We start from the raw sequence: 13,859 nt of genomic DNA, 5'->3' as shown, positions 1-13,859 counted from the left end.
GCATCTTGCTCTCCACCTTTGTCGCTGCTCGAACGCAAACTCTCGCGCACTCGTTCCGCTCCGTCTGTCTCAGGGCCGCACCAGCTCAGCGCACCCGCCTCTGCCCGCAGTCCGCAGTGCGCATGCCCGGCACCTCCCGGCCCGCCCCAGGCGCGCTCGCTCCCCGCGTCGGTCCACCGCTCAGTTACTCCGCCCCCACCCCGCCCCGCACAGTCCGAACACAGAAACCAGGTTCAGGTCCCATCGCGGGGCGCGGGTCCGCCCCCTCCCGCTTCCAGCGAGACTTTCGCCGGCCGTAAAGCGCGGCGCCAACTGCTGCAAAGCGCTTTGCGACAGAGCCCGGGGCCGAACTACAGCCGGCAGCCGCCCCCGCGTTAAACGTTAGGCTATCCGGAGCCGAGGAAGGCGGCCGCTCGCGTGTTTGACTTCCGCACTCGGCCTGCGTCCCCCGGAGGTGGCTCGGAGCCGCCGCGGCCAGGAGGGGAGGGCCCGCGCCGGCGCCTCCCGGCCGCCATCATCCCGGCGTGCACCGCGGCGGCGGGCCGAGCTGGCCGCCATGTTGCGATAGTTTGTTGTTTTCTTCCTGAGGAGAAGCAGGCTGGAGGGCCAGATACCCGTCGGCTGCCCAGCCCTCCGCCCCCAGGCACGGCCTGCTGCCCCCCGCGTCTCGTCCCCCGCCGCGTGTCTCCGGGCCCCGGCTGGCCCGGCAGCCCCCCCAGCTGGCTTGGTGGGGCGAGGCTGAAGGCCGGGCCCAGCGAGCACTATGGCGGCCGCCCTGGGAGCGGGCGGAGGAACCGGCGCTGGAGGTAAGTGAGCGGCCCCGCGAGGGAGGCGGCGGCGGGGGGCAGCGGGCCGCTCCTGGCCGTCGTTGTGCCCTAGTGTCCCTGCCTTCGCGGCGGTGAGGCGTCAGGCTCACCTGAGGCGGCGGGCGGCCTGCGCAGGGGGGACAGCGCCCGCCCCCGGGCCCTTTGGGGGAGGGTTGCGGCCCAGGGGGGGTTGTCTTGTCGGGCTCGGGGTGGTTGGCAGCCCCGCACTAGACCCGGCTAAGACTCACCTACGTGAGGGGATGTGTTTGTGCGGCGTTTCGGAGAGCAAGGAGTCTGAAAAAATAATCTCCCCGGGCTGGTCTCATTTTCCATGAACTCCTTAGTGGTCTGATACCGACCCATTAGGGCTTCGTGATCGGCATCTTACAGAGATGGAAACGGGGCCGAAAAGGGTCAGCTACTGATGCAGTTCCTCTGGGTAGTTTCTCTTGTTTTCCGAGCGTAGATGAGCTTGATAGGGGACCTAACTCAAAACAGATTTCAGGTCAAGTCACTTTGTGGTTGCAATCACATTTTGTTGATTGAGGTTTTTTTTTTAACGTGGGAAAAACACTTGAAAGTGACTTTTACGATTGTTCGAAAACTTTGGTAAAGGAGTCCCTTAACTGGTAAAGTATGAACAACAGCAGTGTTTGGGCTTAGTTCTCATTATTGAAAGGTCAAACCATCCTACTGCGTGTTCTTTAGGAATGCCTGTTTATGAGTACATTGCAATAATCTTGTCTAGGTCTAAGTATTTTGGTCTAAGTATTGAAGCGCTCATATGGCGCAATGGAAAAACCCACAGAGACTAAATGCAAGAAATGTCACTTCTGGCAGTATGATTTGGTGTATGCCATTTTTCTGTCACGTGATTTTTTTTCTGAGGCTTTCTAGTTAAATTTTGAAAATACTTGGTTTACCTTCCTTACTTGGTTACTTTCTGGGGTTCAAAATCATGGTTCTGTATTATTTTCAAAGTGTAGTCTGGGAACTCCTGGGTCAGAACTGTTTCCATTAATAGTACTAGTGTCACTTGCATGTTTCGCTCTTTCACTAGAGCATAGTGGAGTTTTCCAAAGGCTGCGTGACACGTGAAGGCATCGTTGTACAGGTGGCCAATGGAATGTGTGCTTGCATAGCTTTTTGCGTTTCTCATTTTTAATTTCGAAAATAGCAAATGTCAGTGAACGTAATTCACATAAACAAAAGCTTTTTGGTGTCCTTAATAAATTTGAGTCCAGAAAGTTTTTGAGAATGGCTATTTTAGAGGATTAAGTAGGTTTTGTCCTTGATGATTTGGAGTTTTTCTTTCCATTTTGTCACAGGTGCCTGGTTTCCCATTGCTCTTAGACTAAAGCCAAACTAAAGCCAAGATTTGCGAGTTCTGCATGACTCGGTCCCCCAGCCTCCCCAAGCTCTTGGGTCAACCTGCTTCCCTCTAGGAGGACTGCTCCTGCCCTCCCTCTGGCTCCTCATCCCCCAGGTCTCAGGCTCCTTGGGAGGCCTTCCTTGAGCGTTCTTCTTTCTGTCTCAGATATGCCCATCTCTTGCTTGTGTGCCTCCCTCACCTAAATTCTGTGGCACCCTCCTTTCTTCAGAGCATTTATCTGAGTTTGTGATTTTATTTGGTTATTTATTTATTTTTTTAAAATCTCCCTTCCCCAGTAGCCTGTAAGCCCCTTGAGGACAGGAATGCTGCCTGTTTTACCTGCCGTGTATTCCAAGTTCCCGGCATGTAGTGTATGTTCAACAAATATTTGACAAATTAATGATTAAAGAATAAAATATTTTCTTTATGAATCCCTTTGCACCCTTTTCTGTGCATATGTAAGTTGCACATTTACAGCTGTGTGGCTTTTTATGGTATGAATGGAATCACGTAGTGCGCCCCAGCTTGTTCACTTAGTAGTAGGTCTTGGCGACCTCTCCTGTGTTAGTAGGTGAGAGTTACATGGATCCACCGTTTATTGATTAACCATTTTTGTATTGATGGGCATTTCAGTTATACGTCCTTTTCCACTGCTATGGAAAATTCTGCACTAAACGTCTACAGATACATCTTGGTGTGCTTAAGCAAATATTTCTGGAGGATTGATAACTCTAGAAGTGGAAATACGGTGTTGTAGGCTACATATATTAAAAACTTTTTTTGTGTGTGTTCTTTCTTTGTTTTTCAGCCTTGTACGTGGGATCTTAGTTCCCCGATCAGGGATTGAACCGATCAGGGATTGAACCCGGGGCCACACCAGTGAAGGCCCGGAATCCTAACCACTAGGCCACCAGGGAACTACCCCTCCACCCAAGTGTTTTTAAATTGAAGTGTAGTTGATTTACAAAGTTGTGTTAGTTTCAAGTGTACAGCAGAGTGATTCATTTATATATGTTTACACATATCTATATTTCCTTTTTCAGATTTTTTTTGGTCACTTGTTTTTCATAAATTTTTTTCATAATGGTGTCTCCATGCCAAGAGTTCCTCTGTGCTTTTAATACTTTATGCTTCTGTGCTTTTTTATGTTTAGCTTTTATTGCATATGGAATTTTATTTTGGGTGTGGTGTGAATTTGGGGCTTCTAACAGTTCTAATATGATTTATTGAATTCTCTATCTTTTCCAACTTTATAACATTAAATTCTCATTCATAGTTTTAAAAAATTACTGCTTCATGGTGTGTGACTATATATATTATAGCATGTTTTTCAGTAATTTCGATTAGCTCTGCATTTAAAAAAAATAAACTTCAGAATCATCACATTTTATAAAGAATTCTGCTGAAATTCTTACTGGGATTGCATTGAGTTTATTAATATAACTTTGGGATGATGGATACTTTTACAATATGGGTTCTTTCATTCAGCAGCAAGAATGTCTCGCTGTCAAGCTCTTTTTTACCCGTCAGTCATCTGCCACATTTCTGAGCACCTGCTCTGTGCTGGGCACTGATCTAAGAGGTTGGGATACATAAATATTGGAATAGAAGAGATTGCAGATACGAAGAAAATTTTACTTAAGGTAAGTTCCATAGGAGAAGGGATCTCTGTCTTCTATGGAACGTACCTTAGTAAAATTTTCTTTATATAGTTTTCTTACATTTCTTGTTAGTTTTATTCCTAGATATTTTGTATTTGTTGTTGTTGTGGATGGTATAGTTTTTCATCCTATTATATTCTGAAATTTGTTACTGATCTACTATAGAAAAACTTTTTTTTGGTTATTGTGTATAACTGGCTTATTGGAATCTTGTTTTAAGAGTTTGGTGCTTTAGGTTTTCTAGTCAGACTGTCATATCTGCAGTCTCTTCTATTTCAGTATTTACGTCTCATTTCTTGTACTTCTCGTTCTAGAACCATTCCTTGTCAAGTCCTCCAGTATAATGTTGGGTAATAGGGGTGATGACAGGCATCTTTGTCTTGTCATCTTGTTATGAGTTTAATGAGTGTTCTTTGAATGTTTTACCAGTGAGTATGGTGTTTGCTGTAGTTTTCTGGTAGTTATTGTTTGTTTAGCTAAGAAAGTTTATTTTTTGAGTTGGGGTTTTAATTTTATCAAAGCTTTTTCTGCATCATTGAGGTGATCATGAGGCCCCTTCTTTAATATCTTACTGTGATGTATTGATAGATTTCCAGTGCTGAATCAATCATGCAATCTTGGGTTCAAAACCTTCTGGTTCTGTAGGTCCTTTTCAGTGTTTTGTTGCTTTCCATTTTAGGATTTATCTGTGATCATAAGAGAGATAGGCTTATAGTTTTCTTCCTTTGTATTTGTGTGTGCACATGGTGCTATCCTGTTTTTTTTTAAGATAGGCTGACTTCCTAGAATGAGTTGTGAGATTTTTCTGGACACTGTAAGAATCTCTTTATTAAATGTCAGAAGAGCTCTTGTCTGCAAAGCCATTTGGATCTGTTGCCTGTTTATTTTTCGGTTTCTTCTGATATTATTGGTCTATTTAGCTTTTTTAAATCCACGGGTCAATTTTGATAAATTTTTCTGGGAAAATTATTCTTTATGTTTATATTTTCAAATGAACAAATATAAAGGCTTCAGTTTCTTAAGAGTGGGTGTGTTGAAGGTAGGTAAAATTTTGAGACCCATGCATGTCTGAATAAATTCTTACTTTATTTTCATACTTGATTGATGATTTGGTAGGGTCTCGAACTCTAGATTTGACTTAGATTCATTTTCCTTAGATTTTTGGTGGTACTGCTGTGTTGTTCTCTGGCTTCCAGTTCTGCTCTTGAGAAGTCTGATGACATTCTGATTCCCTATCATTTGTATGTGACCTTTTTTTTCTTCCTGGAAGGTTTTAACAGTTCCTCCTTACTGTTACAACATTCATTAGCATAGGTCTTTTTCTGTTTCTTGTGCTGCATTTGGTGGATACCTTAGTCTGGAAATATGCATCCTTCAGTTCTGGGAAATTTTCTTACAGTACTGTTTTTCTCCTTTCATTTCCTCTGTTCTCACTTTCTGAAATTCTTATTACTGGATTTTGATGCTTCATTTATATACAAAAGATACGCATGATGAGGCAGTTCATTAGGATTCTTTTGGAAGGATAGATAGTTTGGTAGTTCACAGAGTCAGATAAAGTAGCTGGACAACTAAGACTGCAGAACAACAGCAGTCAGGGTGGTGTGGGCCTTGGGCGGGCTTGCAGCTGCTGATGGGGCTTGCTCCAGCTCGGCTCTGTGGCTGCCACTTCCTCTTCAGTTACTTTTCTTATAGACACAGGAATTTTGTTCCTGTTTGGCCAGGTGCTGTTCATCTTTAGCTGATTTAGCTACAGCAAGATGTGGGTCCACTGTTCTACATCTTTTGATATTTTTATGTTTTTTGAAAGAAGCTGTAACTCTGGCACTTATATATAATTATATTTTTAAAATGTTGGCAAGCAAGTTGATTAAAAAAGGACAACATAATTCAAAGAGAGTGTGTGTCTTCTAGGCCACCAGATTGCAACCTGTGCTTTAGAGTGAGTCTGCCTTCGTGCTTTTGTAGGTTCCATGAATTAGTGATCTTCCTACCTAAACATTGAGGAAGTTATGGTTACCCTTTAATATTTTTACATAGGAAATCAGAGGGTTTGTTACTGCAGTTGCTTCCTGAATAAATTCAAGAGCATTGTACTTCGTGTTTGGTAGACCAGAGTTTAAATCTGATTTTGCTCTTTACTAACTTTGATTAGTCTTAACTTTTCACATCTTTAGAAGGAGAATTTGGGGACGGATTAAATGAGAAGACAAATATAAAAATGCTAGCTTGCTGAAGTAAAATGAAGCCTCTCTTCAGCTCTTCAGTAGTGCTAGGCTTATTTGAGCTTTATCAGTCTTGTTTTAGTTAGGACAGAGGCCATGCTTTGCCTTCCAAGTGTGAAGGGTTTTAACAGGATTTAGAGGCTTGTACAATCCTTGGAAAGGCTGGGGGTGTGATGGTCAGGAAAACTTAGTCTGGTTATCTGATACTGATGGTCAGGAGCTTGCCCAGAAGCCGTTGTAACTGAAGACTATTGCGGAAGCTCCAGTGGACTGTCTCAAGTCTGCAGCACAGGCGGTGTTGACTTCTGATGGTATTGAGTCTCAAGAAGCCCCCACTGACCGTCACAGCTCCTGCAAGCCCGGATGCCACACATGGTTTTCAAGAGCACATTCTGACCTCTGAGAACCTCATATCTGCAGTGTGTGTGTCCGTCTGTCATCTGTCCTGCCTCTGCCTCATCAGAGTAACTGATGATAATTGTGACTCAAAGCTCCTGTGACAGCCTTACCTTGCATACTCTAACTCAAAACCACACAGGGAAGGAGGCTCTGGGAAGTCTATTCCTCCCATTCCCTGCACCATTGCGTAGAGCGGAGGGGACCACAGTCTCAGCAGAGCTGTTACTTCTGTTTGTGGAAGGAAAGACAGATGGGTGGAAGGACTTTCTCCCTTTCTTTGACATTTCTTCCCGTACACTTCACCAATTAGCAACTAATCTTTAGCAATTGAGAAGGTTTCCCTTTTTAAAAAGAAGGTGTGGATTCTTGGGAAAAGAAATGGGGTGTCATTTCCTCTAGATTCTGAGTCATGATGGGAACATTCAGTTGGCTGAGCTCAGACTACTTGTCCTCTCCCAGCCTGCCCGGGCCAGCAGAGAACTCAAGGGCCTAGCTTTTATGACTTCTGTAATTGGGAGGCAGAGCCCTGCCCTGTCTTCCTTCAGGACTCATACTGTGATTAATTTCCAACACAGGAAGAGGAAATTCAGTTGTAAGACCCGCAAACAAATTGTCAGTGTGCACTGCACTTCATAAGCGAAATACAAAGTTCACTTTAGGGAAACCTCTCCAGGGTCCCATGAAAGTAAGAGAGTTTTAGAACAAGACTACAAATAGTTCTTCAAGTACATGATGTAGGGGTGCTTTCTGAAAATTTTGCTTGGTTACTCAAAATTTGATAGTTATACTGTAGGGCGAAGATGCTCACTTTGAATGTTCTTAAATATTAGTCCAATTCTTTTCTCTAGTTGCTGTTTAAATAAAGGGTCTGGATTTCCTCACTTATAAAATATGGAATTTTGACTCTGTTAGTGATTCAGAATATGAGCATGTATACATGAGAATGGTGTTGAGGCGAAAGAAAGAAGGTTAGAACCTTTGGACTAGAGCAAAGATTGGCAAACTTCGTAAAGGGCCAAATGGTAAATATTTTAGGCTCTGCAGATCACAGGGCTTCTCTTGCAATCTTCTGCTGTGCCTTGTAGCTTGAAAGACCTATAGAGAATATGTAACTGAATTAGCATACAGTGTTCCAATAAAAGCTTATTTCTATACATCAGGCAGTAGCCAAATTTGGACAAAAAGAGGTGGCAGACCCTACGTGGCCTGTGGACTGTAGTTTGCTGACCCTTGGACTAGACAGTTGCTAGAACCCTGTTCCAAGCTAATATTCTATAAAATTTCTAATCTAAGCTGCAGGTTCCTGGAAAGGATGAGGAAATAAGAATGATAAGTAAAAGAGTTGTGTTCGTTATAGATATCTAATTGCTGTGTAATTGAATATTGTAAAAATTCCAGTAGCTGTTTTTAAGTCTTGCTGATGAGGAAAGTTGATTCCCTTAATAACATAGCATGTCTGGTATAATGTTTAGCCTTAGAAGGAGAGTTTCTAGGTAAAGGCATTGACCACTCTTGTCCTGCTGAGTTAATCTTCCCCTTGGTCTTCAGGGATGCGCTCTTTTTCCTTTGAAACTCTGGATTAGTGTGGACATGTTTTGTTCTCTTGGTTCTGCTCAGTATGACAGATATAAACTAGAACTTTAAAAAAAAAGGATTTGTTTATATTCTAAAGGAGAACAGAAGGGGAGTGATGCAGAAAATGTAAGAAGAATAAAAATAGGCATACAGAGTTCTTGTCTTAGTTTGTTTCTTAGGATTTTGAGTTAGAGTTCTTTTCATATCCATTTTTACATTCCATATTCCAGGTGGAAAGAAAGTATGTTTTTGTTTTCTGCCTTATCAGGTGTGGTTTTTCCTTTGCTTAATGTGGTTTTGTCCAAGCACAAGGTTACCCACATTTACAACCTTTCGTGTCTCCTTTTGGGAATTCTAGTTATTTTCCACTTCCTTTAGGTATTTAGTTTCTCTCGGCAGTGTTTCATAGTTCTTAATTAATAGGTTTTTCACAGATTTTATTATGGTTATCCCTAGTATGTATTTCATATTTTTATGCTAGTGCAAAGATTTGTTTTTTAATTTCCAACTGCTCATGCCTTGTACGTAGAAAAACTATTGATTTTTTTAATATTGTTCTTATATTCTGCGACCTTATTTCATTCACTGAATAGTTTCAGTACCTTTTTTTCATAGATTCCATATGATTTTCTACATAGTTGATCATGTTTGCTGTGAATAATGACAGTTTTACTTCTTCCTTTTCTATCTGAATTCCTTTTATTTCTTTTTCTTTTCTGGTTGCACTAGGTGGAACTTCCATTACAGTGCCGAATTGCAGCGTAATGGAAGCCACAATCCCAGTCTTGTTCCTGATTCCAGATGAAAGCACTGACTCTTTGCCTTTACCTGTGATGTTTGTTATAGGTTATTCTTACAGATGCCCTTTGATCAGGTTAGGGAAATACTATTCTATACTTAAATTTGATGAGAGTTTGTATAAGGAATGTGGATATTGGGTTTTGTAAAAATAATAAATTTATTTATGTATTTATTTTTGGCTGCGTTGGGTCTTGGATGCTGCACGCGGGCTTTCTCTGGTTGCGGTGAGCGGGGGCTACTCTTCGTTGCGGTGCGCGGGCTTCTCATTGCGGTGGCTTCTCTTGTTGTAGAGTGCAGGCTCTAGGCGCTCGGGCTTCAGTAATTGTGGCACGTGGTCTCTAGAGCGCAGGCTCAGTAGTTGTGGCGCATGGGCTTAGTTGCTCCGTGGCACGTGGGATCTTCCTGGACCAGGTCTTGAACTCGTGTCCCCTGCATTGGCAGACGGATTCTTAACCACTGTGCCACCAGGGAAATCCTGGGTATTGGGTTTTGATTAATGCTTTTTCTTCTTATATTGAGATGATAATTTGGTTTTCTACTTTTAGTGTGTTATTATGACACATTACATTGATTTTTAAAGAGTATTGATTTTTGGATGTTAAACGAACCGTTCATTCCAGGGATAAACCCATGTGGTCATGATGTGTATTATCCTTTTAATGTATTATTGAGTCCTATATGCTAATTTTTTAAAAATAGTTTTTGCATGTATGTTCATGAGGAATAATCGTCAAATTTTTTTTTCTTTTAATATCTTTGTCTAGTTTTATAGTGGCCTCAGAATGAATTTGAAAGTGTTTTACTAGTGTTTCATGTATCTCTGCTGTAATCTTTTTTTTTAATGGACAGTTTTCTCTTTTTTTTTTTTTTTTTTAAATGAAATGAGGTTAAGGATTTTTTTTTTTTAAGACAATCAGATTTTTTTAATTTTATTTATTTTTTTATGGCTGTGTTGGGTCTTTGTTTCTGTGCGAGGGCTTTCTCTAGCTGTGGCAAGCGGGGGCCACTCTTCATCGTGGTGCGCGGGCCGCCCCACCATCGCGGCCTCTCCTGTTTCAGAGCACAGGCTCCAGACGCGCAGGCTCAGTAGTTTTGGCTCACAGGCCTAGTTGCTCCAAGGCATGTGGGATCTTCCCAGACCAAGGCTCGAACCCGTATCCCCTGAATTGGCAGGCAGATTCCCAACCACTGCGCCACCAGGAAGGCCCAGTTTTCTCTTTTAAATACTTATTTTATTTTTTATTGTTTGTTTATTTTTGCTGCACCGGGTCTTAGTTGTGGCATGCGGGCCTTTTTTTTTTTTTAATAAATAAACTGATTGATTGATTGATTGCTGTGTTGGGTCTTCGTTGCTGCGCGCAGGCTTCCTCTAGTTGCAGTGAGCATGGGCTACTGTTCATTGCGGCCCACGGGCTTCTCATTGCGGTGGCTTCTCTTGGTGCGGAGCACGGGCTCTAGGTGCAGGGGCTTCAGTAGTTGTGGCATGCGGACTCAGTAGTTGTGGCTCGTGGGCTCATTAGTTGTGGTGCGCAGGCTTAGTTGCTCCGTGGAATGTGGGATCTTCCCGGACCAGGTCTTGAACCCGTGTCTTCTGCTTTGGCAGGAGGATTCTTAACCACCGTGCCACCAGGGAAGTCCACATGCGGGCTTCTTAATTGCCACACTTGGACTTCTTAGTTGTGGCATGCGGACTCTTAGTTGTGGCATGCATGTGGGATCTGGTCCCCAGACCAGGGATCGAACCCGGGCCTTCTGCATTGGGAGCGTGGAGTCTTACCCATTGGATCACAAGGGAAGTCCCTCTGCTCTAATCTTTATCATTTACTTCCTTTGGCTATGTTTTGGTTTAATTTCCTTTTCTTTCTCCAGTTCCTCAAGATTTAAATTAAGGTTGTTGATTTGAGATCTTTCTTCTTTGTTAGTGTAGACAATTATAGCCATAACTTTTTCTCCAAGTACTGCTTTTGCTGCATCCCATAAACTTTGGTGTGTTGTATTTTTGTGTTCATTTTTCTCAAAGTACATTCTTATTTCCCTGTTTCTTATTTCTTCTTTGACCTGTTGGTTGATGAAGCGTATTGGTTAATTTTCATGTATTTGTGAATATTTCAGTTTTCCTTCTATTTATTTCTAGTTTTATTATACAGTTGACCCTTGAACAATGCAGGGGTCAACTGCAACACCCTATGCAGTTGAAAATCCACGCATAACTTTGCAGCCGGCTCTCCATATCCATGGTGCTGCATCTGTGGATTCAACCAATCACGGATTGTGTAGTACTGTAGTACATATTTATTAAAAAAAAATAAACACATAAGTGAAACCTATGCAGTTCAATCCAGTGTTGTTCAAGGGTCAACCATTTTTTAGTCAGGTTTGTATGCTTTGTATGATTTTGACCTTTTGAAACTATTAATTAGGAATTGTAAAAAAAAAAAAAAAAAAGAATTGTTTTATGGCCTAATGTATATCCCAGAGAATGTTCCGTGTACACCTGAGAAGAATGTATATTCTGCTGCTGAGTTGAGTGTCCTGTATTTATCTGTTAGGTCTAATATCCAGTATAATTTCATCTTTTTAAAAAAATGATAGTACTGTACTATTTATTTTTAAAACGAGCTTTGCAAAGTCTTAAATTTCTATTTTACTTCCAAATACTCTCATCTTAACTTGATTATGTCTGCAGAGACCCTGTTTCTAAATCAGGTCACATTCATAGGTGGGGGAATGGGGAGGTAGGACTTAAACATGTCATTTTGGGACACACAGTTCAGTCAACTACAGAGTCAGTTAACAAATTTCTTCTGTTTTTGTTTAGCTGTGAATGTCTTTTTTTCACCTTTATTTTGATAGTTTTGCTGGATATAGAATTCTTTGAGCACTTGGTATATGCCTGTGACCTCCATTGTTTCTGATGAGAATTAGTTGTTAATCTTATCGCATTTGTAAGTGCTGAGTTGTTTTTCTCTTGCTGCTGCTGAGGTTTTCTCCTTGTCTCTGAAACATTTTGACTATGATGTGTGTATTTGTAGATCTCTGTGTTTAGTTTACTTTGAGTTTGTTGAACTTTTTGAATGTGTAGATTAATATTTACAAATAAATATGAGAAGTTTTCAGCTATTATTTCTTCAGATATTTCTCCCTGCTTCTATTTCTGTTTTTCTCCTATTACACATATATTGGTGTGCTTAATGGTATCTCACGTTTCTCTGAAGCTATGTTCATTTTTCTTCATTTTTTCTTTCTGTTCTTTGGATTGGATAATCTCTGTTGATCTGTTTTCGAGTTTAGCAGTTCTTTCTTTTTTGCCAGTTCAAATCTGTTGTTGAGCCCCTCTAGTGAATTTTTCATTTTAGTTATTTTTCAATTATAGAATTTTTTTGTTTCTTTTTTATAATTACTGTTTATTCATACTGTTTATTTGGTGCAACATTGTCATCATACCTTCCTTTAGTTCTTTAATCGTGGTTTCATTTCGTTATTTGAGCATACTTATAATGGCCTATTTGTCTGTTAAAGCTGACATTCATGGTGTGTGGGATCTTAGTCCCCTGACCAGGGATCAGACCCGTGCCCCCTGCATTGGAAGTGCAGATTCTTGACCACTGGACTGCCTGGGAAGTCCCTCACAGGCAGTTTCTGTTGCCTGCCTTTTTTCTGATGGGTTATGGGTTGTACTTTCCTGTTTCTTTGCATGTCTTGTAATTTCTTGTTGGAAATTGGACATTTTAGATAATATTTTGTGTCATGTCTGAGTGCTGGTCTCCCCACTTCTCCACCCCAGGCCTGTTTTTACTTGCTTGTTTACTTGTTTGGTGACCAGCTAGGTTTTAAGTGAAGTCTGTTCCCAACCGACACCCCACTCTGGGCAGTGTGAAGCTTCTGATGTCACTCCTCAAGGGGGCCACAGCCTTGGGCATGCCCATAGTCACCCTGGGATGGTGGTGCTTTGGCTGGACTCCTTCTGTCTTTTTCTCTGACCACACCTTCCACAGTGCCCTGGGCCATAATTTCCTTTATAGACTGCCCAGTCAAATTCAGGCTCCTTTGATTGGATAGTGTCTGAGGTCAGTGACTGAGATCTGTTATAAGTAAGTGAGGACACTGGCCCCTGTCTTCTCATTTCTCTCTGGTCCACTAGGCACCGTGCAGTTCAGTCATTATCTCCAGTGACTCTTATCTTTCTAATAATCTGTCTTCGAAACCTTCACTGTTTGTGAGAGCACCTTTTGCTTAGGACTTTTTTTGTACTCTGTTCATAACGAAGTTAGTTTCTCTGAGAGAGTTTTGGAGCTCTGTTGTTACAAGGTTTGCTTTGCCCCTTGGGCTGCCTCTGAGCCCCAATTCTTGTGCTGTGGGTGGGGACAGTGATGCACTTGTCTCTTGGGTGACACCCTTGCTCTAGGAGCTGAGTGCCTGGGTGGCAGCAGGGTGGGGGGCGGGTGCTGGCAGTAGCCCTGGATCTGCTTGCTTACCTCTCGGTATGAAACCCCCACCTCGTGAGCTGGGGCAGGGGTGATCTGGGCGCCGGTGGCGTCTGTACCACACTTGGGGCCTGGGTGAAAGAAGGGAACCCCCCCCCCTCCTGCTCACGCCCGGGAGTTAAACTCAGCGCCAGGCGTAGGGGGAGGAATGCGGAGGTCTGTGTTCTTGGCTGCACTGGTCTAGAGTGGATGGAGTTGGTGCCTCACTGAGCTGCGAGGGGGAGGAGTGAGTGCGTTCTGGTTCAGAAACCACAGAATCCTGTAGCCGTTCTTACCAGATTTGAGTAGGTTTCTTGGATGAGTGTTTTTCATTTAATGTATGCATTTAGAATCAATTCCAGAGATATTAAATAGTCATTTCATTAAAAATAATTTTCACCAGTTTCACAGAGAGTGGGTTGGTGGAGCTCCTCCTGATGTCATACTGGAAGCAGAATTCCCCAAGGATGCTAATTCTTTAATATCTCTCATTCTTCTTCTTCTTCTTTTTTTTTTAAAGCACCTATTCTGTTTGGTAGTGTACGGTAGGAATTGAT

The 13,859-nt window shown here is 42.3% G+C and overlaps 1 protein-coding gene across 4 annotated transcripts in view; it reads left to right on the top strand.

Moving 5' to 3' along the window:
* The first annotated feature begins 284 nt into the window (after positions 1–284).
* RBM33 (RNA binding motif protein 33) overlaps positions 285–13,859 on the top strand; it is a 116,476-nt gene continuing 102,901 nt past the window's right edge. For 2 of the 4 annotated variants that reach the window (XM_059932956.1, XM_059932955.1), the window contains exon 1: positions 285–806. In XM_059932956.1, the coding sequence (XP_059788939.1) occupies positions 764–806 (43 nt within the window). In that variant the 5' untranslated portion in view covers positions 285–763. The remainder of the gene's footprint in view (positions 807–13,859) is intronic. The other 2 variants (XM_059932957.1, XM_059932959.1) reach the window with 2 other exon arrangements.

This window comes from Balaenoptera ricei, chromosome 9, assembly GCF_028023285.1.
Source record: "Balaenoptera ricei isolate mBalRic1 chromosome 9, mBalRic1.hap2, whole genome shotgun sequence".
NCBI lineage: Eukaryota > Metazoa > Chordata > Mammalia > Artiodactyla > Balaenopteridae > Balaenoptera > Balaenoptera ricei.
Note: the sequence above shows the minus strand (reverse complement) of the source record. Positions and strands in the feature narration are given on the sequence as shown.